Genomic DNA, 23,190 nt, shown 5'->3' on the forward strand with positions numbered 1-23,190 from the left:
GGATGCTGCATGGATTTCCATGTAACTTTTTGCAATCTCTTTGAAATCGAATAAGAATCAAAGCCTAGGCTAAAAATGCTGCCGCAGTATTTTGGTGCCGAGCTTTTCACCAAAAGGAATGACAATAAATTAGAGAAGCGCTACTAAGAGTCCCTGCAAAACGGACTCTAGCGCTACCTGGCGCGCAGTGGTTGCGAATTACCTATTTTCTTGGCATTTCACGGCAGCAAAATACTGCGGCAGTATTTTGCTGTCCGTGAAAATCTGGCCTCACCAAGTTACATACCTAACATACATTAGGCTGAAACTTAGGTTTGTTTTTGGGTTTGTTTTTGGGTAAGGGAAGCTGAAGGATCGTTGAGAAGTTGCTGCATTTCACTGCACCAACTGGATTTCACATTAAAATCGCACAAGACGAGTCGAAAAGTGCAGGCATTGAATAATCGTATTCAAACAAGAATAAAATACCCAAACGTGACCGACTGAACCTATTGACGTAATCACTTACCATCAAACACTGCCAAATTGCTACAATTACGGATGAGCATTTTGCCTACCTTACCAACCGAACTGGCACGAAAAATTGCACGATATAGCAGTTATACAATGATTGTTACTCAATGACGCGGCATAGTGAGAGCACTAGAGCTCTGTAGAGCTCTGTGGCGTCTGTGGTGGCAAGTGGTGGCAACTCGTGGTTCTTCGCAGAGTTGACAAGGTAGTTCGTGATTGTTACAGTATCAGACATGGCGCTCGCTGAAGTTTGCGGAGTAAATTCTTACTTGGATTTTAATTTACCCAGAAATAATGACAATTTTCAAGGGGAAATTGAAGCCTACAGCAAGAATTTCAGCAACAACTTGAATTTGGCTATGCCTCCGTTCGCAAACGTACGTATTATCTTTAATATTTGTCGAGTTTGACAGTTCATAGTAAAGTGCATCATCATCACCGTTACCCTGTTCATGAATCGACTGTTCAGTTCCAAATACTGAGTACAGCATATTGAGCTGCCAAAAATTTGTGACATCTGCTGTTGCGTTCCTTTAATTCCCAAAACTTACACACTTCATAACTACTTATTCGGCACATAATTCGTACCATCCATCGATGATTGGCTAACCCTAACCTCTATTTAACCCATTTAAACATTAAACTAATCACCCAATAGCCGGCTGAAAATTTGTCTCGATTCTCGACCGATGAAAATGGAAGAAAATTGAAAATAAATTTCGATCATGGCACAACGACCCTTGGATTTCGTTACAAAGGTGGCGTCGTTCTTGCTGTGGATTCGCGTGCTACTGGTGGCCAATTTATTGGTAAGTTCAGCAGCCGTAATTTTATTTTGTAGCCACGTCTTGTACCAGATACTCAAACAACATTTTTATGAATTGGACAATTACATTCTGATGTAAACTTAAATAAGGGGCGCAACCACTAGCGCATGAGTACGAGATAATAAAGACTATGACGATACACCATTTTGTCATTGCGATCCTAAATTGAAATAATTTTATACCTTGACATCCTTATTACAGCACAGGAGGAAATTTCAATCATTTTATATTCATTGCAGGGTCTCAGAGCATGAAGAAGATCGTTGAGATCAATGACTATCTTTTGGGAACACTAGCTGGTGGTGCTGCTGACTGCGTCTACTGGGATCGTGTCTTGGCAAAGCAATGCCGAATGTATGAGCTTAGAAACAGAGAACGAATCTCTGTTGCTGCTGCAAGCAAACTGATGTCCAACATGGTTTACAATTATAAAGGAATGGGCCTTTCTATGGGTATGTTGCGTTGGTTCATGAATTCATGAAGATGAATTGTCCTACGGACATCATAGTTTAAGATGAGATTTAGGTACTTGAATTAGTTAGAACATTGCACAATGTACAATTCGAATATAGATAATGTAATTTCAATCTCGGATAATACGAAAAACATTCACAATTCAAGCCATCGTTATATTCCCTCTGCTTAAATCCAGAAAAGTAATTGTCGAATTTATAACTCGGAATGCATAAAATTGCAACAAACTTTTATGTTTTTAAGTTTATGTATTGTGACGGGCATTTCCAACGGGTCCCAAATAAAAGTCTCACGGCTTGGACTGGATCGGGATCCTGGACGATTACCCGACCAGCTCAAGAAATGCCATGTTACAGCATATTCAAAACAGAGCGATGCATGATTATTTCATACATAGGCACACGACATTATTCCGTTTCATCCGAGGTTCTTCGTATTATCCGAGGATACACCTCGGTTAATGTGGTGTGCTGGGGTGAAATGGGTGTCTCAGATAATCGGAATCTCGGTTAATCGAAAATCAGCTAAGCGAGGTTCTAGTGTGTTATGATAGAGAAAATAAGTTTTCATTAATAAAATTGCCAATATTATTGTCACTAACAGGAATGATGATCGCCGGCTGGGATAAAAGAGGGCCTGGCTTATACTATGTTGATTCAGAAGGAACTCGAACAGCCGGTCAAGTGTTTAGTGTTGGTTCTGGCTCTGTATACGCCTTTGGCGTTTTGGATTCCGGTTACCACTGGGACTTGACAGATGAAGAAGCCTATGAATTAGGGAGAAGGTCCATTTACCATGCCACTCACAGGGATGCGTACTCTGGGGGTATAATACGAGGTAAGAGTGGCAGTTGTAATCGAATTCCCCAATTTGTTGTGAATTCCGATAATAATTACAATACAACTTTTGGATTAACCATAATTTTATTTATCACTCGATTGTAAATATATGTTAATTTCAGTTTATCACATGAAATCTACTGGATGGGTTCACATTTCCGACGAGGACTGCAAGGATCTTCATTACAAGTATCAGGAAGACAAAGAGAAGCTGAGAAATGTACGACAGTAATAAAATTTTCATTCAAGTGTATCCTCAAGAATATATTGTATTGCAAACAATCGTCATTTTGTAATTAATTAAAAGTTTTTTCGTATTGCATAAATTATACCTATATCTCAGATCTCTAACATAAAGTATATTCCATTGTAAATATACAGGTTCATTGATTTGTTGCTGAACGTGAGACCCCGATCAGAGAGAATCGCTGATAAAACAGCTACGGGAGTCGCTTTCTCGTTCGGCAACAAATGAATGACGCTGTATGAACATTTATGTTATGCTTGCACTGTGATTCATATTGCAGTACTCCTCATTCCGATAATCAAAGTGCATATTTCATGAACAAATGATACGGACAAACGAAATAGATGAGTTGAGTCGTTATCGCAATTTGAATGATCAGCAACAGTCAAAGTACATGTGATTATAAATTTAACATATTATCGACACGATACAATGTATCTGTGTTATTGCTGTGTTGACTGTTAAGTTTGGAAAAAAAAATTTACTCGTCTTTCTTTCCACTGAAAAAAAAAAAAAAAAATTAAAAGACGCAGATTGGCTGATTCGCACACAGTACCGCGAATTGCGTTGATATTGTGAGTGCCCTTGCGTCCGGCCGATCACGACTCGTCCTTTTCCATCGAATACGCGACTTTGCATAAGAACAGAGATCGTCTAACCGCGCTTTTTCCAGAAATATGTATCTCCGTAGCTTTTTCGCCGTCTAGCCAAGAGTCGCGTTCGCGTCTCTCGTGCGGTCGTTCGGGTCCACTGAAATATAATTATTACAATTCATTGGTTTTGTCGCAGTGGGACGACATCGTATATATCAATGAAGTGAAATTTTTATTTTTTTTTATTTTGTAATAAAGTAAAAAATTTCCCGCGGAGCTCTCATTCCTCCTACAATCTGATAACTACACAGGGTTGAAGTCTTGATGCATGAAGGGACACAGACGTGTTTCGAAAGGTCCACGTGGCGTAAATGCGTGATACCCACAACCACATTTACGGGATAACCGACGGCTGACGCGATTGGATGCCAGCGCTACACGCTTCTTTGTCATAAACCCAGCAGCGCCTTCTGCTGCACACCAATTTCAATTGCTGCGTAGTGCTGCATAGACTGCAATCAACTGCGACGGCTGGACATACATAAGTATACTGCATACCAAGCGCCATCGCGAACATATTGCAGCGTTTGAATACTACATAAAAATCTGTATCAACATATGCGACATTAACGATCGCCTACATACTTGCGTTACTCTACTTTGTACTGCTTTGTACCACCGTGCCGTCAATTATGTCTGCCGCCGAAGAATGCTGCGAACTGAAAGGTGGACATCCCCCGGCAGGTAATTATCAAACGCATTTTCACACAATAACTTCACGAAAATCCGCCAAGCCCTGTTTACGGATAATCGAATCGCTTATTCATCCTTGTCATACATATGTGACAGGGCGCTCTATGTTGACGTTAACACTTTCGTAGCGTACTTTCAGAAATCTATACTTGTATGTATGTATGCCCGCGTGCCTTTTGTTACTCCGTGCATGTCAGTGTGAACTAACGTAGCTCTATTTTCCAATTCGTTTCTATTCCATCGAAAATATCTTCTAATAGACGTCTTTCATTTATTTACAGTCAAAGCTGGTGGTATGAGAATAACCCAACATAAAACTCCCAGGGAGGACCGAGAAGCTAAGCCGAGCAAAGAATCTGAGGAGGCCAAACTCTCTACTAGGTAATTATCATACGGAACTACTCCAAATCTGTGGAAATTCATTCAAACCCTTTCACTGGCAATGATGCAAATGTTTGTGTCCTCTGCACAAATTGTCAATTATCTGTGTACTTATAGGAGTGTTTCAAGTATATGAAGAAAATAAGTGGCCGATTTACTAGGCATCTTTAGCACTAATTATAGTGAGTTTTTTTCTCAGAACCGTGGAGTATTGCTACAAGAAGGTCGCACGTTCGGGTTTTACACTTCATATTTTTTTAAATATTTTTTCTTGTGTTTTGAACATTATGAGGTATAAACAACCTTCCGAAAGATTGGTCCATTTTTGTTTCCTACTTTAGACCTACCGTTCGTAGCACCTGACTCGAAATTTGATCCGTCAGTGAAGTGGTATATGATATTTTCTTCTTCCTTTACTCCATATCCATTTATTGTAAATCTAAAATTTTTTATTCTAAGATTTTATTACACTGTTGGCAACCTTTCCTTTTCGTTTTTCAGTCCACCAAAAACAATGATGATTAGTGGAGCTCCTGCAAGAGGAAATGCTGATTTTCCACCTGAAGCAGTGCAAAATTTCCACGGGAAGCCAGCTCCAACTCATGATGCTCGTGCAGCTCACGCTCGTCCTAACATAATTCAGCAGCCAAGAAAGTAAAAATATTACTGAGTATAGCATCTTCATACTGATAACTGACGTAGCTGGACTAATGAAAAGCGAAAGAACGAGAGGGAGAAAAATGTGTGAAATTATTGTAATATCGCTATTTTAAAATTGAATGAGAAAACGGCAGAAACAATTGAAATATCTTAATAATTTTTAATGACGTGAAGACGAAACGAAAGATATAAAACAAGTTATAATTTTTGAGAGATATATTTTTTTGAGTGACAAAACTCCTGAATACATAAGATATTCTTCGTTGAAACAACTCAATATTCTGCTGTCATATTTCAAATCCGTACTATTAAAAGAAATATATATATATATAAGGCTTTCGAAAATGCGTAAAATGATGTGAGACCTTCTTCCAGACAGGTGATAATTTTTAGTGGTGTTTGTGTTCAGTTTACTACTGAAGGCTTTGAGAGTTTATAATGGTGTTGGCTAAAAATTGGACAAGACATTTATTTTTTACGAAAAGGACATGTATGTCTGGCCTACGTGCTTAGATTATATGTATGTATGTATGTTGTATCAGAACCTTGGAGCATTCATGTTCTTCAATTGCACGCTATTGTGTTTCTATCAGGTGTAACATATACTTGATTTACCTCTCAATATATAACGATACTTATGATTCACTCATGTGCTTCAATAATGCAAGTTTGGTTTTACAAGTGTGGATTATTTCTTTTCTTATTTTGGGACCAATACCGAACAGAAAGTCATTATTACGAATTTATTCCAGCCTTTCGTTGTTTTATCTACTATGCATTTGATGCGTTTATTATTACTATTGTTTTTTAATAGGTATATGTATTTCCTTACATGGTTCTCATTTCTGGTTATGGATTTACTTGGGCTAATTATTTGCACGTTCGGTTTTATCGAAACACCTGTTTTTATTTTCATTTTAAATACACCGGTATCTAATTATATAAAAATAATTAGAGGTGATGTTAAATACTATGGTGATGATAAACAGATGAGCAATACGAATGTGTATTGATTGTGTGAAAAATGACAAATCATACAAAATATCTTGTAATTTATTTGTAATGATTCTGTCTTAAAAGATGAATAAAATAATTTTCCATACAATTAACTATTTTTCAAATGGACAAGTTAATCATCATTTTAGATAATATAAAATTCTTCTGTTACGGTCTCAGTTGGTATTACTGAGTGGCACTGAGCATCGTCGTCATAGCAACCGTTATGTATCTCATAAATACAGTCCACATTGATGTGTCAACGGTTGAATAAAAAATACCTTCCACTCAAATCCCCTTGCTCATGTATAAAAATGTAATTGAAACTTTAGCTTTTATCGTTTATATTTGAAAATTTTTTGTCAAGATATTTGGTGATCTTTCTTATTCAATCTGCCCACCATACGACTCAACTATTGTCAAACATGTCTGGTAAAAGCAGTATGGAAAAGGTATCTGAAATCGACACACATGTCACTAAGCAGTATGACATTATTCGAAGGCTCGGCAAAGGGGTGAGTTCCAAACTTTATATTGTTTCATCATCTTTATAATTGCCCATTTCCACAAATTCCATTCGATTATAGCAATTCAATTTTCTGTGATTCGGCTGGTTCGTTCCATGGTAATGTAACGCTTGAAATTTCAGGCTTACGGAATCGTCTGGAAAGCAGTAGATAAACGGTCCAAAGAGACTGTAGCAGTGAAAAAGATTTTTGATGCATTCCGGAATCAAACAGATGCTCAACGTACCTTTCGTGAAATTATGTTCTTGTTGTCATTTGCTAACCATGAAAATATTATCCAACTCATAGGACTGCACAAGGCAAACAACAACAAGGACATTTACCTTGTCTTCGAATACATGGGTGAGATTTGTTTATCATCGTCAACTCGTATTAGATTCAATTATCAAGTTAATCAAAGAAATTGTTGTGTCACGTGTATCGCTTTATTATTCGCAGAAACTGATTTACACAATGTGATAAAACGGGGCAATATTTTGCAAGACATTCACAAGGTGTTCATAATGTACCAACTTTTCAAGGCAATTAAATACATCCACTCGGGAAACGTGATACACAGAGATCTGAAGGTAATTTGTGCCTGCAGTTTATAGTACTCCAGGCAATCCTTAATTGTCTTGTCAACAATCTATCACTCTTACTTTCCAGCCATCTAACATTCTCCTTAATGCGCAATGTCATTGCAAAATTGCTGACTTTGGGCTGGCTCGATCTGTTACTCAGATATGCGAAGGTGATAGGGAATCGGGAAGCGATCCGACACTCACGGATTATGTCGCCACTCGCTGGTACAGAGCGCCAGAGATCCTTATTGCATCGAAGCGGTAAGAATTTGAATCAGTTATAGCTATGAGATTGTCTTTGGCAGATGTGTATGTATTTAAACTGATTCTATATCGCTAGTACGCTTCAGGTACACAAAAGGCATAGACATGTGGTCTTTGGGATGCATTTTAGGTGAAATGCTACTAGAAAAACCTCTTTTTCCTGGTTCCTCTACGATAAATCAGGTAGAAAGGATAATGGGGACTTTGCCACATCCTACAGAAGAAGGTAATAGACATTCGGATGTCGTCGTTATTCAATGTTTCCGTGGTTAAACGGTGGATGAAATTATATTTAGAGAAAAAAAAAGTAACTCCTGATGAATATTTATTTTGTTTTTTATTCAGATTTAAACTCCGTTAGCGCAGGATATGGTACAAATTTATTAGAGAAGACGCCCGCGGGTCCACGTCGCTCCATTAGAGACCTTCTGCCAAATGTTCCTGAGAGTGCAATAAATTTAATAAATAAATTGATTGTCTTCAATCCCAATCGCAGATTAACAGCAATTGAGGCATTAGAACATCCGTATGTTGCTGAGTAAGTTTGTGCGTAATTTGTTAAGAACAAAGTGTCAAGATTAGTTTTCAAGATCTTATTTCAAATATTTGCAGTTTCCATACTAAAGGCAATGAGCCAGAAAGGGGATCGAACGTTGTACCTTTGCTCAGAGATGATGTACAGTTATCGGTAGATGATTATAGAAACAAACTTTATGCTATGATGGACGAAAAGCACAAAAAACACAACAACATGTAAGTCTGACGTTTGTTATTCTGTCTTAATGGCAACTGGCAATGCCTGATCAGTTGAAATGTACATATGTACCATTCAACTTTCTTTCAGGTCGAAATCTAGGATCAGGAGGCTGTCAGAACACATTCGGAAGGAGACTAGCAGCGGTGTCGGTCAAGGAGATGGAACCGCGAAAAAAGGTCTTCATTTATCGTATGAGGATCTACGCAAGGACAAAACTCGAGCCGAGGCCTACAAACAGCTACAAAGTGAAAACCGTGGTATGAATGAAACTGGTGACATTTGATTTATCATTTAAATTACTGCGAGTAACTGAAAAATACTTTTACCATTCACAAGTCCAACCTGCTGCAACTAAAAAGCTAAATGGTCCAACGTATATAAATGGAAATGGTCGGAATGGAAAACCACAATTAGTTAATGTGGATGTAATGGCGGGTGACAGAGCTTCGCAGCAAAATGGTATGTAATACTTGAGAGTGATAGGAGATCGTTCAGTTGCAATAGAAAAATTCAAGTTCTATCGTTTATACACAAATGTAAATGACAAAAATCCCACGTAGCACAAGCTGTATTGCACATAATTTCAGGAAGAAATACAACGGCACAATATGCGTACAATCTAATGAATGGTCCATTCAAAAACCTTCCTCCAGGCCAAGCAAAGAGCTGCTTATACCTGAGTCAACAACATAATTTGTCTAAATCTCAACGTTCAATACAATCAGACCAAGTAACTCTCGTAAGTCACCATCTTAATCTTTCCATTTCTTACTGTTTTTTATGTTCATTCTTATAGGAAGATTATATCCTAATTTCACCACTTGCAGATAGAGTACTGAATCTAAGGTATAGTACGAAAATGTCGTCTTATAAAGATGTACCTATTGTGATGAAAACAATTAATTATTAATTTAACCCTTCAGTATTCTATCTGCTTACTCAATTAATTACGATACTGAAAAAGGCAACTTAAGCTTTAAAAAACATTGTACATCGGAGATAGACGCTTCTTTTAATTTTTTCAACTCTTGTTTGAATAGTGAAGTTATAATACTATTATTACAGGTGACTTGTCGTATGGGATTCATTTAGGTATTGTAATTTTTTTTTTATACAGATCACCGTGCCTGCATGCACGCTGTACAATAAAGCTTGCACCAAATACATTTTTGCAACAATATCATATCATTATGCATTACAAATAGCTTATTACTAGATAAGCAAGTCATCAAGTAATGAAACCTAAAGTCAAACATGGTTACGATATTTTTATACGAGAATTATATTGTTCGGATAGATGGCGTGATAATTGTTATAACTAGGTACAATAAAAATGTCATAATAACAATCGCATTTTCATATCCTGAAGCTATGCCAATAGTTGATGAAATTTTTCTTATATTTTCATAGTTTTAATTACTATCTTATTTAATAGAAAAAAAAATCATTGCAAGTCACAACTGTGAACCTCTGTAAATAACTCTCCATGAATTCATTCAATGCATTTTGAATTTTCTTATTTTAATACATTATAATTCATTTATTTGGAGTAAAATTAGGCACATCTGATCAAAAATATTATAGTTTTTAGCGAAAATAAGAATGCTTCTTAAATGTTGGCAATGCATTACATTTATTGATAACGCTGAATCACTTATTGTTTCTGAAAGAGATTGTGTGGTATTTTTCAGTATGGCCCGAGCGGTCGGCTTGGTCTGCAATCGAATCAACAAAAGCTACGACGTAGTACAAAACCACAGCTAGTACACAGAATACCACCAGCAAACAATAATAATCTGCAAACAAAAGTGAATCTACCGAAGCGCATGAATCAAGATAGTCCAATGAATGCCAAATACCTCACAAAAATGCCAAATAATCTCACAAAACACTTTGCAACTTCGCACCATTCTACATCCCAGAATCAAACAATTCAAAATTATTTTAATCAAACCATGCCTGTGCATTTGCAGAGGGAGCGAATTCCCACTGGCCAAATTAAAAACACTACTTATACCAATCGTCCAACTGCAGAATGCATAAGTAATATTAGCAACTACATCCATAATACAAATTCAGTCTCTGGGTCGTTAGATAATCATAATAGAGTAAGAAGCGCAGTGTTGCGTGCTCAAACGGCCAAGAATAATTTGAGGCATAGTGCTACTCAGAAACCAATAGCAACAATTAGAAATTTCAGATCTCTAAATACCTACAATCAAAGTCATGGGACTATCACAGCCTCTGCATATAAAGATTTGAGGAATGGTAATATCCGGTGGTAATTCACAATCAGGAGGATTTTGGAAAGAAGGTTTTTAACATTTATACTAAATTATCTTTCATATCACGTTTTCGTGATACCTTTTTTTTCTCTTCAAAAATGTACCAAACATTGAAACTGGTAAAAAACGTGGAACATGGGTTTTGAAAATACAACAGTAATCAGTATAACCGCAAAAAACTTGAAAAGTAGCGGTTTTCGATTGAAAAAAACTCAAGTACAACTAAATCTTGAAAAGTCAAAGTATTGTCGAACTACTGGAGTGACATAATTCTAATGAATTGTATCTCATTTTGTTCCTGGAATAATCCCGAACGAGTCGCGTGAGTTGAATTTTCTCTTCAGTTCTCGGCTGGAAAAAAAAGTACGTAATGAAATACATAACTGTTATACCAGTAACCCTATTGTAAGGCAAGACCCATGTACAGAATTAGTTTACCTATAAAATGAACCATGTATAGTTTTCTAAAATTATGTAATACAGTTTAGGTATTATATAATTTGTACTACGTGTTATTCTAACAAAGCTGTCGCTTATGCATACATACATTTGGTACATTTTTGAATCAATCTTGGCAGCATTCAATTACAGAAATTAACTGTGCCTCGAGATAGCTCGAGGTGCCATTGTTACTAAATTTTTTATAGAAACTTAAAATTTTGATAGAAGAATAGATGCTCATATACAGTTCGTGATACCGAAAAGATTTTCTAATCAAATTATATCTTTCCGAGTCCCATTTCAATTAAATTTCGGCTCACAGAAATACTTGAGTAACCTGGACTAAACTCTTAAGAGTGTTAACATGGTATGCAAAAAGTTTACACAAATAGAATTTTTCTCCACTTCTTATGCGGAGTTTTAATTAGAATTTCTACCGATATCATAATTTCATAAACAATTTCGGTTCTGGTTCACGTCAGAGATTTGATTTTGTACAGATTTTTCTCAGTACCGACGTTTTTAAATAACGAATCACTCTTCATAACAATATAACTGATTACATTATGTCATTTGTCTCGCAACCCTCTTATTATTTGATACTTGACACAATTAGCTAATACATTATTAAAAATAGGGTACCTTGTATGCAGAGCATTATTTAAAATCAAGCTCAGAGTCCTCAATTCTTTCACTCCAAGTTCACCAATCCTTCTCATGTGCCATTTACATTTCATATGTGTGTCATGATTCACCTCTTCAGCAAGAAGATACAAGTAACGCACAAGCTGATCGTGCCATTGTGCACAAACTAACAAATGTAAAATACGGTTAATGGAATACGCGCAAAGTGTGACTAACAAGAACAGGAAATAAAAATTCGTAATCATTTTCAAAATTCTTACACCGTCTTGCTAGAATTGAGTCCCACTTTCCAGATGAGTCTAGTATGACCACTGTTTCTAAAGTTTGTTATAAATTCAGCCTCAATTTTTGTATAATCCTGCTCTTTAAAACGATGGCTCGTTAAAAAAATGTTGAGTTCAGATTCCATGGTAAATCACGACCGAATCGTGACAGAAACGATCTGGTTTTTGTAAGCAGCATTTTGTAGAAAAGGCTTAAATCATATCCAACACTGGAGAGAGGAAATTGAATTGTAAATGTTTTTTGCAAAAAGCGCTACAGTTTTAATATGAGATCTCAGAATCATAGTTCAAGCCTGCAACATTATTGTAGCACTTTTTGTAAATCAGACCTTTACGTCAGTTTATTTCACGAGGAATACGACTATATACTTTGGACTGCACAGTGTTGTTTCTGTATCCCTTGTATAGCAGAATTATAAAACTATTGTACAAATTACAAATGCATATTTAATATTATGTATATGCCATAATATTTGAATAATGCCTCTGCATCTGTGTGATATAAGGTGTAATTCATGTAGGTATTGTATGATAATGCAGGAGGATTTTAATATAATGAATCAAAGTAAGCATCACATTACATCTCTATATTTATTTGGGTAGTTGTTCACTTACGTTATTTACACGTGTTATACATTTCACAAATATGATACTTACATCATATACATAGGCAAATATCTCTTATTTTAAATTGCAGAAATTTTCTACTCTGGGTGTAGGACTGATGTTAATTTTTAGATTGTAAAACAGAATGCAGCAAAGGTACATACATGCATTTATACTTATGTGAAAACATTTTATCTATAAAATGTTAAAATATTTTTGAATTCAACGCAGTCTTTTCTTCCTATCTCGATACCACCTACCATAGTTAGCCTGCGGAACACAGGAAGGCTGTCCTTGTAGGGGCCAAAGGGAGTGAAGCTTGTTTTCCCTGCGTTCGCCGTCACGGAGTTACTTGATAACTATACAAGGGTTTGCCATTTTCTACGTGTTGCTTTACGCCCTCCCATGATTAGCTAGTGTATACAATGGTCGTGTAGCCGCGTAGGAGGTGGTTCTCCCATTGGAGTTAACAAGTGTCAGATCTTGCAGGTGAAGGATATCGAACATCAGGGAGCCAAGGATGATGCCTTGCGGTACCCCAAATTTAGCAAATGTACAATTTTTTGAACATTTACGAATGTATTGAATAAATGAAATACACCTTCAATCACCGTTAAAACTACAGCAATAAATGTTTTTTTTTTTTGCGCGCATTTACCATAAATTTACAAAAATACGGGACTTTTCATAATACTCTAATCTATGCGACAGTTCCAGTAAACGCGACCCCCAACGATGAGGCGACTCTCACCTAGCCTTGGTCAGTATATTGCATATCAGCTAGGTACGTAACATACATACAAATATGTATGGTAGAAGATGATTTTAAAAGTGGAGCCAACTAGCAACGAGCATCGAGTATCGTGGAACGCGTACTAAACATGCATAATGTAAGCTATGGATGCATTGTATGTACTCGTAACAAGTTCACCATCCTAATTTGATAATCACATCGCACATATCGCACATATCACACATACCAACCAACCGCCAGGCAACCTACATATCCTATAGCTGATATAGGAAGTGACAGACGTTTGGCGGCGTTTCACGTGTCGATCTGTCACTCGTCGGCCGTCGTTTCGTATTGACCCACAGGTCTAAAATAACGGAGTCTCGTGTAAATATCGGGTTTGAAAAAAAAAAAAAACAGAATCCAACATTTGATTCATTTGAAGATTGTAAATCCGTTTTACTCCCATATACCTAATCTATAGGGATAAACTTTTGGCTGGGTAAAATAATGTGAGGGTGCCATTTTGTTGTCTTAAAATAAAACACGATCGATGCTTCTCAATGTTTATAGAAGAAAACAATACTTGAATTAACTGAGGAACAAAGATATCGACGGCACAAACGAAAAAGAAAAGATATAGAAAATGGTGAGCTCAAGTGTTTTACTGGTGTAATGCTCCTTGGAATGCAGCTCGTATTTCCCAACTCTGGTAGAAGTACGCGGCAAAGTAATATGATACCCATAATGTATCGATGATTCATTTTTTATGTTCTTCGAATGGTGCTTTACGCTATTGACTTATATCATCGTCATAGGTTAAATTCCAATAACCTTCATTATCCGTCAGTACCAATCATCCATCTTCTTATACGAACAACATATTATTTTTTAATTCCATTTTACGAATTTTTATTGATTGGCTCAGAACTAAATCTGGCTGTTGATAAATAAATGATGGACTGGGGATGGCAGTTCAGATCTGATTCTAACGTAATATTTTTATATTTTATGTTCACCTCGCCCTAACCTACAATCCGTTACTAATCTATGGACACCTATTATGACATAGAAACTTGGTTCTCTGCACTCTCATTCAGCTTACACTAAGTTTAAGTCGGTAAATATGCTTTTTTTTTTACCTTTTCCCTGTCACGCAACAATGATCAATTGCTTTCACGAATTGTCATTCGAGCAAACTGAGCTTGCGAGTCTGCAACCAGTAGTCTGTTTCTTCGTACTATTTCACAGAACATTATTGTAGTAGGATAATAACTACAAGAGTTATTAAGCTAGGGGATTGTTTTCAAGGGTGCTAATTCATGTTCAAACCTCAGTGGCTTGTAAACAACGGCGTATTGTTATGACAGCCGAAATGTTGTATGCAAAACTATACAGTTTGTTTTCGAGATAGCTGTATGTTTTACCAAATTTGGAAGTATACAAAGACAAGTATTATTTTCTTATGATTCGATTTTGATTTTAAGTGTGCAATCCAAAATTTAATAGTCACTTGCTGTTAATAACTTTTTTAGAAATTGGTAAGAACCCCTTGCAATCTGGCATTTCCTTTCGATGCATTCATGCTACAGTGCCCAAGTAGTTGAGTGGTGAAATGCTCATGTAAGAGTTTGGTGCAAGTTTTCCTCATCATTTAAAAATATCTTGTCTTGGAACATCAAATTTTTTCTGTTCATATAACCGATAATATGTGATCTTAGAATTAGTTTAGAAAAACTATGAAGAACCCTGTCGGAGTTGGAGTACTGGAAAACTAAGAATTTCTAATAACTTTTTTTTAAATCTCATCCAATGTCCACAAGGAATTGGATATATTACTATTTTTGATTATGAAGTCATCATATTGTAGACACAAAATAACAGTCATCAACCACCTTTCTATGAATCTCCAATTGTCACTAACTTTTCATCCATTTTAGAGTGCTGGGATGTATTCATCGTAAACTTGATAAGCATGTGTATTATCCAGGTAGATGATTCTGTGAACAGTTATATAGAATTTTTGTTTTGGTTGCAGTAGAGTCCATGAGTAATGCTTAAATAGAGACATAAATAGAGTAGATTCCATGTAGAATAACAGCACGTTTGATTTGACTGGCTGACCTTGCATGGTGCTACTTGGCATCGGTAGGTATCTCTGTTTTTTTCGCAGCCAATGACACCAACCATGACTGGCGTTGAGGAGCAAGAAAAACTATTGGAGGATGCCGTCGGTGTTGTTAAGGTTCAGGCCTTTCAGATGAAGCACTGCCTAGATAAATCCAGGCTCATGGATGCACTGAAACATGCTTCGACCATGCTGGGAGAGCTCCGCACCTCGCTGCTGAGTCCCAAGAGTTACTATGAACTGTGTATCCTTTTTATACCATGCCGCATACATTTTCACATTAACTTCTATTTCCTAAAGATGTCTTGAAATATTCTAAATAAATTTCAACTATGCGTTACATCTACCTTTGTTCATTTGGAACAAATATTAACTGTCCAAAGTTCCTTGTGTTTTTCCTGATGCCGCATGTCAACAGACATGGCGATAACTGACGAGCTTCGACATCTGGAACTTTACTTACTAGATGAGTTTCAGAAAGGGAGAAAAGTTGCAGATCTCTATGAGCTTGTTCAATATGCTGGAAATATTGTACCTAGATTGTGAGTGGAGAGAAATTTTGAGGTCAAATTGAAAATTTGAAAGTTAAGCATGCAATAGAATATTTGGCTTAGTTTGGTAACTGATAGTTTGCTCTTACAGGTATCTACTCATAACGGTCGGTCTAGTTTATATTAAGACAAATCCCTGCTTGAAGAGAGATCTACTGCGTGATTTAGTAGAAATGTGCCGTGGAGTTCAGCATCCATTGAGAGGGTTGTTTTTAAGAAATTATTTACTACAATGCACACGAAACGTGTTGCCTGACGTAGCTGAGGGAGTTGAACAAGAGGGCACGGTGAGTACGCGAGAGCGTTTCCCGGGAATGTTGCTGTTGCAGGTAGTGTGTTGTTTGTTAAGAGTCATTATCTTCAAAGCTACCATTCTATTCATACTTTTGAAGCTTTCAAACTGAGCTATAATCGCCAAAACCTGCTTCAGCTGCTTTGTCATATCTAACCCGTTTTTCGCTCCTTGTACCATGAATTTCTCACATGTTCATATCATTATTCATGTTGTATCAGGTACGAGACAGTATTGACTTTGTGTTGATGAACTTTGCTGAAATGAATAAGCTGTGGGTCAGAATGCAGCATCAGGGTCACAGCAGAGACAGGGAAAGAAGAGAAAGGGAACGCGAAGAGCTACGGATCCTGGTCGGAACAAATTTAGTCAGACTCAGCCAGTTAGAGACGGTTACCCTTGACAAATACAAGAAGGTTTTCATATATATTGCATCTATCCATTCTCAATCTGTTTTGTATTTCATAACAGAATTTTTCTTACACTCTTTTCTTAAACTCATCATTAATTTTCTTACAGCTGGTTTTACCAGGGATATTAGAACAGGTTGTTAGCTGCAGGGATGCAATCGCGCAGGAATACCTCATGGAATGCATAATTCAGGTGAATGAGATAGAAAATTAATTCCGAATTCTCAAATGTGGCCGTTTGAATATGCTGTGATCCTTGTAAACATAAAAATTAATTCGTCCAATCTTTGAATTACTTGGAAATGATCAGAATCGAATTGTTTGTGAAATAAAAAAAAAAAAGTGTGCGCAAATGAGTCCAGTTTTTTTGTATTTCCCATCGAGAATCTCTTTTTCTACAAAATAATGGAATTGATTCTCCTTTTATTCCAGGTGTTTCCTGATGAATTTCACTTACAAACGCTGAATGCGTTTCTGAAATCATGTGCCGAGCTGCAAAATGGTGTAAATGTAAAGAACATCATTATTTCATTGATTGACAGACTGGCCGCTTTCAGTCAGCGATCAGATGGAGTCGGTGGACCAGGAAGCCCAAGTCAACTTCAAGGAATTCCAACGGATGTGAAATTGTTCGATGTATTTAGTGACCAAGTGGCGACGATCATTCAGGTAATAACCAAAATAAATCGTAACTTCTTACAATGTCAAACTGAACCAAAATTCTTGAAATTTTTTACTATTTGCCAACATAAACATCATCAATGGCATATATGAAATAAATGTAGGTTTTATTTGAGATGTGAAAGAGAGTGGAACTTTGTAACGTATATACTTGATGAAGAAGAGAACTGTTATATTTTAATTTGTGATATAATTCTAATTGGTAAATGCAATTTATGGAATTGGTAAGATTGAAATGATTCCCCGATTTTTTGAACCTATAAAATTCTCAAGTCGTTCTGTGATGACCAGATACTACATGTACTCGTTACTGAAAAGTACCATGATTTTATATCCTAAACAATACTTACTCATCTAGTTTAAGTCTGAGAACGATGAAAAATTTGTGCATTGAACTCTGTTTACTCATACCTTCAGAAATTGTGGAGATACAGCACTGAAAGCTCAAAGAAATCATAGTGAGACCACCGCATGTGTGAGGTTCTCACTAGCGATCATTGCCAGTTAACCGAGGCTTGCGCACATAGTCTAAATGTGTATTGGTTCAATTATAATTTGATTGAGTGGGTAAACAGTGGAAAGCAAAAAAAAAAATTCTATTATTGAATCTTGGTGAGCGGTCAATTATATATAAACGTATTTTTTGTTAACGTTTCGGCCCGGATATGGGCGCTCCTCAGAACTATTTATTTATTTAACTGTCAAGAACAAAATAAATTTTTTATAAGAAAAGTACAATCAGACATTAAATACTGTAGATGTAATACTCTTAAGGCTATTGTATATTATGGGTTTCAATCTCATCTCCAACTTTGAAGCAAAAATAACGAGTTTTCCAACCGACTCAAGAAACCAAGTAAGATTAGATTTCACTAACAGAGTTCTTAATTTTCCAAAGTACCCCAGAAATAACAACAATAATTTAGTCACAGACAAAAAAATTCGTGATACCATGTTATTTAAAAAAAACAACCTGAACATCATGTTTTTAAAAGCGGATAAAGGCAATACGTCAGTAGCCATGCATAGAGACTCTTACAATAACAAAATGCGACAACAGCTTTCGGACACTAACACCTACAGAATTGCTAGATACGACCTTTGCAACTCCCTACAAACTAGGGTGAACAAACTCACTTTCAATTGGTTCAATTCCAAATTAATAAACAAAAACATACACAGAAGCATCTCTACCTACAATAGTGTCCCCGCACGCGCATATGGGCTACCTAAAATCCATAAAGAAGAAGTCCCATTACGAATTATAGTCTCTTTTGTCAATAGCCCGACTTACGCCTTATCCAAGTTAATCAATTCATGGCTCACCACAAATATCACCCCCCCCCCCCCCCCCACACCTCCAGAGTCAAAGATAGCTTTACTTTAGTTGAAACAATAAAAAAATTGATTATTCCAGACAACTACATTCTAATATCGCTAGATGTAATATCTCTTTTCACCAATGTTCCGACAAACCTTGCTATGCACGCAGTAAAAAACCGTTGGGCCTCTCTAGATAAAAAGATCCCGATTCCACTTAGTGAACTAGTTAAAGCGTTAAACATTTGTTTCGATTCGGCAATCTTTAAATTTAACAATGACACATATGCACAACAATTCGGGTTGCCCATGGGATCCCCTCTCTCTCCAATTCTGTCAGATCTTGTAATGGAAGACCTAGAAAGGTCATGCATCAGCAATCTAGATTTTGATTTACCTTTCTACTTCCGATATGTCGATGATATTCTAACAAGAAAAAATAGATTACACACTGAATATTTTCAACCAATATCATCCACGGCTACAATTCACATTTGAAATAGAAGATAATAACGCCATCAATTTCCTAGATTTATTGCTGATACACAACAACACTAAAATCAAAACAGATTGGTTCCACAAAAAAACCTGGTCTTAAAGATATTTGAATTTTAATTCCCACCACCCGATGTCCTACAAAATAGGCACCATCTTTAATCTTGTTGACCGAGCCATCAAACTTTCAAGTACAGAATTCCATGAAAAAAATCTGTCACTCATATATAATATATTAAGATGGAACGATTATCCTCACGGCCTATTACACAAACATACACAAACATATAAGTAAGAAACGCTCCCATATCAACAACTTACTTGACAATAATATTGACTCTGCTCCCGCAGGCGACAACAATAGACCTGCCACTACATTTATTCCCATCCCATATGTATCTGGTTTCTTTGAGTCACTGAACCGTCTATTTACCAAACACAATGTCAAGTTCGTGGGAAAAAATTCAAAAGACTTACAAATAGTCTTTGATTCGGGAAAAGATAGGATCCCTATGGGCAAACGATCCAATGTTGTGTACAAAATATAGGATCCCCATGGGCAAACGAACCAATGTTGTGTACAAAATACCTTGCAATGATTGCAATCAAGTTTATATCGGACAAACTGGCCGCCACCTAAACACCAGAATCAAAGAACATCAACGCAATGTACATGAGGATGAAGAATGTCACACTGCTCTAACAAAACATGTGACCAATAAACAACATACTTTTAGCTACGACAATACAAACATCCTTTGTGAAGAACCTAATTATTATAAAAGGTTATTACTAGAAATGTGCAATATTGTAGGACACACTAATTCCGTTAACCTTAGACAAGATGTTGAACATCTTAGTAATATTTACAAACCGCTAATCTCTGCCCACATTTCACATATTGTTTAACCTTAACTATACACATAAAATTATTGTCCCCATGGCACAGTTTTATTTACATAATTTTTTTCTGTTTTTTTGTATATATGTTTATATCTGGTTCACGTTCACTCTGGGTCATGTTTGTTTCTCCCATCAGTCGTTATTCACCAGTTGAACCAACCGGTTCAACAAAATTATTGTTAGACATGGAGAACAGAGTTATAAAGATCCCAGTACCACTTTCTTGGACATTGCGTAAACTAATTTAACTGCTATAAAAACCTTCTTTAAAACCTTTTTATTACATTGACCTATAGACAGTGATGATACATAGTTTTTTAATCTTTTTAATTAATTACCTCCAATTTGTAACTCCTACACTTTAAACAACCGGAGGAGCCGACAATGACTACCGTTACTCGAAGAACGTTGTCTCGACAAAATGTATTTTATGAATTCGACTGTATCTTAGTTCCCTAACTATAAAAAGGTAAATTACTCTCTAAACCTATCTTTATTTTCAATTAATCAAAATTGTACTCTCTAACCCATAATATAAAATAGCCTTAAGAGTATTACATCTACAGTATTTAATGTCTGATTGTACTTTTCTTATAAAAAATTTATATTGTTCTTGACAGTTAAATAAATAAATCGTATTGAGGAGGGCCCATATCCGGGCCGAAACGTTAACAAAAAATACGTTTATATATAATTGACCGCTCACCAAGATTCAATAATAGATTATACACGAGGTCGAGAATTCTTACCCTTCAAAAAAAAAATTCTACAAATTATTGGATGTTTTTTTCGTTTGTCTCTCCGTCTTAATATGAGAAAGAAAAATAATAGGTCCCATTATCTCACAATTAAGTAAACAGCAGATAGTATTGTCAATTTCATACACATATATACTTGTACCAGACACGGGTCATGTGTACTTCAATGCACATCTCTTCATTTATCATATTCTCACAGACCAGGCAAGACATGCCACCCGAAGACATTGTGTCGCTCCAAGTAGCGCTCATCAATTTAGCGCACAAGTGTTATCCAGACAGAGTTGATTACATCGACAAGGTTTTGTCAACCACGGTGCAAATATTCCAGAAGCTCAATATTGAAAGGTCAGTAAGAAGTCTTATCACGTTTGTTTTTTCGAGCGTTATTTCGAGTTTACTGTAACAGTGCGCGTACATGGATTCGAATGTCTGATTACAAAGTTGACGGATTTAATGATTCACGTTTTGTTTCCCACAGATTAGAATACAACAGTGCAGTTTCAAGGGAATTATCCAGGCTGGTGAAAATACCTGTCGATAACTATAAGAACATACTGACCGTTTTGAAACTCGAACATTTCGCACCACTTTTGGAATACTTCGATTATGAAGGAAGGAAATCATTGGCTGTTTACATAATCACGAATATCTTGGATAATGAAACCCTGATACCTGCGCAAGAACAAGTCGACGCTGTCCTGTCAATGGTTTCTCCTCTGGTTCAAGACCAACCAGACCAACCAACTATTGAAGAAGATCCCGAAGATTTTGCCGAAGAACAGGGCCTTCTTGGTAGACTGATTCATCACTTTAAATCGGAAACTGCTGACCAGCAATACATGATTTTGAGTGCAGCAAGAAAACATTTCAGTACTGGTGGAAATAAGAGAATCAAGTACACTCTCCCACCCATCGTGTTTCAAGCTTATCAGCTGGCCTTTACCTACAAGAGCCTGAAAGATCAAGTGAGCCGTTATTCATTTGTTCCATCTAATTATTCTTGAAGGCTTGATATTTTAGTCCAACTAACTGAAAGAATAGTTCTAGTTTTTTTATTACTCATTTCAGGATGACATGTGGCAGAAAAAGTGTCAGAAAATCTTTCAATTCTGTCACGTGACAATCACCGCATTGATGAAAGCCGAGCTTGCCGAACTTCCACTTCGGCTTTTTCTCCAAGGAGCCATTGCTATTGGTGAAATTCGCTTTGATAACTTCGAAACAGTCGCCTATGAATTTATGAGTCAAGCTTTCTCCATTTACGAAGATGAGATTAGCGATTCGAAAGCCCAGTTAGCTGCCATTACACTTATAATCGCAACTTTTGAACAAATGAGTTGCTTTTCCGAAGAGAATGCTGAACCAGTTAGAAACCAGTGTGCACTTTACGCTAGCAAGTTACTGAAGAAGCCAGATCAATGCAGAGGGGTTTCTACTTGTTCCCACATATTCTGGTCTGGAAAGTCAATTGCCACTGGTGGTAAAGAGGTATTTTCTCCCATTTACGCTGTTTTTTAATTAGATACAAATATATCATAGGTCTTTCGCATTCTTCCAGATGCAAGACGGGAACAAAGTACTGGATTGCTTGAAAAAGGGAATTAGAATAGCGAGCCAGTGCATGGATACGTCTGTCCAAGTTCAACTTTTTGTTGAATTGCTTAATCATTATATTTACTTTTACGAAAAAGGAAATGCAGCGGTAAGATAATGCGAATATTACTTACAATAGTTAGGTACTTGCCGAATGAATCATTTTGAAAACCAACATTGTTTCAGTTGAGCGTACAAATTTTGAACCAAGTGATTGCCAAGATAAGGGAGGAATTGCCAAACCTCGAGGTTAGCGAAGAAACGGAACAGATTCAAAAACATTTAGCAAATACTCTAGAACACCTTCGGAACCGGATGGAGTCTCCCGAATCGGAAGGTCCATCGTATCAAGGTCTCGTACTGTAATCGAAATTTAAGATTTTTTCCCGTTTATGATGAAATCATTGTAAATAGTTTTTCATTGTGATAATGATCCTGAAATGAGTCTGTATAAAATGAATTGAAATAATCAAATGATAAACTAACCGTTAATTAAACCTATCTCAGCTATAGCATTCCGAATTATGTATAAAATACTGCAATAATATATCATCTTATATTGTGATCATGCCGGCAATGGAAAATGTATCCATTGATTAACCATACGTTAACAAAGCGCGAGTTAGCCCTAGATAATGTTCTATTAGATTCGGGGGCCGGAGTAGGCG

At 36.5% G+C, this 23,190-nt stretch overlaps 4 protein-coding genes across 12 annotated transcripts; all 4 read left to right on the forward strand.

Moving 5' to 3' along the window:
- The first annotated feature begins 686 nt into the window (after window positions 1-686).
- LOC124178815 (proteasome subunit beta type-5) lies at window positions 687-2,979 on the forward strand. Its single transcript, XM_046562497.1, has 5 exons — window positions 687-890; window positions 1,172-1,322; window positions 1,580-1,792; window positions 2,418-2,651; window positions 2,776-2,979. The coding sequence occupies exons 1-5, from the start codon at window positions 747-749 to the stop codon at window positions 2,883-2,885; spliced, it is 852 nt and encodes a 283-aa protein (XP_046418453.1). The 5' UTR covers window positions 687-746; the 3' UTR covers window positions 2,886-2,979.
- A 1,028-nt stretch (window positions 2,980-4,007) lies between these two features.
- On the forward strand, window positions 4,008-6,396 carry LOC124178818 (death-associated protein 1). Its single transcript, XM_046562501.1, has 3 exons — window positions 4,008-4,237; window positions 4,528-4,627; window positions 5,129-6,396. Exons 1-3 carry the CDS (start codon window positions 4,186-4,188, stop codon window positions 5,283-5,285), a joined length of 309 nt encoding a protein of 102 aa, XP_046418457.1. The 5' UTR covers window positions 4,008-4,185; the 3' UTR covers window positions 5,286-6,396.
- Window positions 6,397-6,668: 272 nt separating this feature from the next.
- Window positions 6,669-13,141, forward strand: LOC124178814 (extracellular signal-regulated kinase 2-like). 2 transcript variants are annotated; one of them, XM_046562495.1, is made up of 12 exons: window positions 6,669-6,798; window positions 6,933-7,152; window positions 7,249-7,379; window positions 7,459-7,634; window positions 7,724-7,863; window positions 7,983-8,175; window positions 8,250-8,390; window positions 8,482-8,651; window positions 8,731-8,853; window positions 8,982-9,133; window positions 9,460-9,486; window positions 10,086-10,263. In XM_046562495.1, the coding sequence occupies exons 1-11, from the start codon at window positions 6,709-6,711 to the stop codon at window positions 9,484-9,486; spliced, it is 1,563 nt and encodes a 520-aa protein (XP_046418451.1). In that variant the 5' UTR covers window positions 6,669-6,708; the 3' UTR covers window positions 10,086-10,263. The 2 variants fall into 2 exon arrangements, with proteins under 2 accessions (XP_046418451.1, XP_046418450.1); XM_046562494.1 differs by lacking the exon at window positions 9,460-9,486 and having other exon boundaries at window positions 10,086-13,141.
- A 283-nt stretch (window positions 13,142-13,424) lies between these two features.
- Window positions 13,425-23,096, forward strand: LOC124178811 (vacuolar protein sorting-associated protein 35). 8 transcript variants are annotated; one of them, XM_046562487.1, is made up of 12 exons: window positions 13,425-13,545; window positions 15,562-15,760; window positions 15,935-16,058; window positions 16,159-16,396; window positions 16,581-16,775; window positions 16,879-16,962; window positions 17,202-17,438; window positions 21,126-21,274; window positions 21,408-21,894; window positions 21,998-22,417; window positions 22,488-22,631; window positions 22,709-23,096. In XM_046562487.1, exons 1-12 carry the CDS (start codon window positions 13,537-13,539, stop codon window positions 22,886-22,888), a joined length of 2,466 nt encoding a protein of 821 aa, XP_046418443.1. In that variant the 5' UTR covers window positions 13,425-13,536; the 3' UTR covers window positions 22,889-23,096. The 8 variants fall into 8 exon arrangements, with proteins under 8 accessions (XP_046418443.1, XP_046418439.1, XP_046418440.1 ...); XM_046562483.1 differs by having other exon boundaries at window positions 13,522-13,545; window positions 15,541-15,760; XM_046562484.1 differs by lacking the exon at window positions 13,425-13,545 and adding an exon at window positions 13,617-14,037 and having other exon boundaries at window positions 15,541-15,760.
- Window positions 23,097-23,190: the final 94 nt, after the last annotated feature.

This window comes from Neodiprion fabricii, chromosome 3 (assembly GCF_021155785.1).
Source record: "Neodiprion fabricii isolate iyNeoFabr1 chromosome 3, iyNeoFabr1.1, whole genome shotgun sequence".
Taxonomy (NCBI): domain Eukaryota; kingdom Metazoa; phylum Arthropoda; class Insecta; order Hymenoptera; family Diprionidae; genus Neodiprion; species Neodiprion fabricii.

What these genes read in the sequence shown, in the direction of transcription:
- LOC124178815 (XM_046562497.1), top strand. Translation starts at nt 747, where the DNA reads ATGGCGCTCGCTGAAGTTTGCGGAGTAAATTCTTACTTGGATTTTAAT. An exon ending in TACTGGTGGCCAATTTATTG is followed by an intron (nt 1,323 to 1,579) that starts GTAAGTTCAGCA and finishes TATTCATTGCAG; the next exon opens with GGTCTCAGAGCATGAAGAAG. An exon ending in AGGAATGGGCCTTTCTATGG is followed by an intron (nt 1,793 to 2,417) that starts GTATGTTGCGTT and finishes TGTCACTAACAG; the next exon opens with GAATGATGATCGCCGGCTGG.
- LOC124178818 (XM_046562501.1), top strand. Translation starts at nt 4,186, where the DNA reads ATGTCTGCCGCCGAAGAATGCTGCGAACTGAAAGGTGGACATCCCCCG. An exon ending in AGGTGGACATCCCCCGGCAG is followed by an intron (nt 4,238 to 4,527) that starts GTAATTATCAAA and finishes ATTTATTTACAG; the next exon opens with TCAAAGCTGGTGGTATGAGA. An exon ending in GAGGCCAAACTCTCTACTAG is followed by an intron (nt 4,628 to 5,128) that starts GTAATTATCATA and finishes TTCGTTTTTCAG; the next exon opens with TCCACCAAAAACAATGATGA.
- LOC124178814 (XM_046562494.1), top strand. Translation starts at nt 6,709, where the DNA reads ATGTCTGGTAAAAGCAGTATGGAAAAGGTATCTGAAATCGACACACAT. An exon ending in TGATACACAGAGATCTGAAG is followed by an intron (nt 7,380 to 7,458) that starts GTAATTTGTGCC and finishes CTTACTTTCCAG; the next exon opens with CCATCTAACATTCTCCTTAA. An exon ending in ATCCTTATTGCATCGAAGCG is followed by an intron (nt 7,635 to 7,723) that starts GTAAGAATTTGA and finishes AGTACGCTTCAG; the next exon opens with GTACACAAAAGGCATAGACA.
- LOC124178811 (XM_046562480.1), top strand. Translation starts at nt 14,343, where the DNA reads ATGATGGACTGGGGATGGCAGTTCAGATCTGATTCTAAC. An exon ending in CAAGAGTTACTATGAACTGT is followed by an intron (nt 15,761 to 15,934) that starts GTATCCTTTTTA and finishes GCATGTCAACAG; the next exon opens with ACATGGCGATAACTGACGAG. An exon ending in CAGAAGCTCAATATTGAAAG is followed by an intron (nt 21,275 to 21,407) that starts GTCAGTAAGAAG and finishes TGTTTCCCACAG; the next exon opens with ATTAGAATACAACAGTGCAG.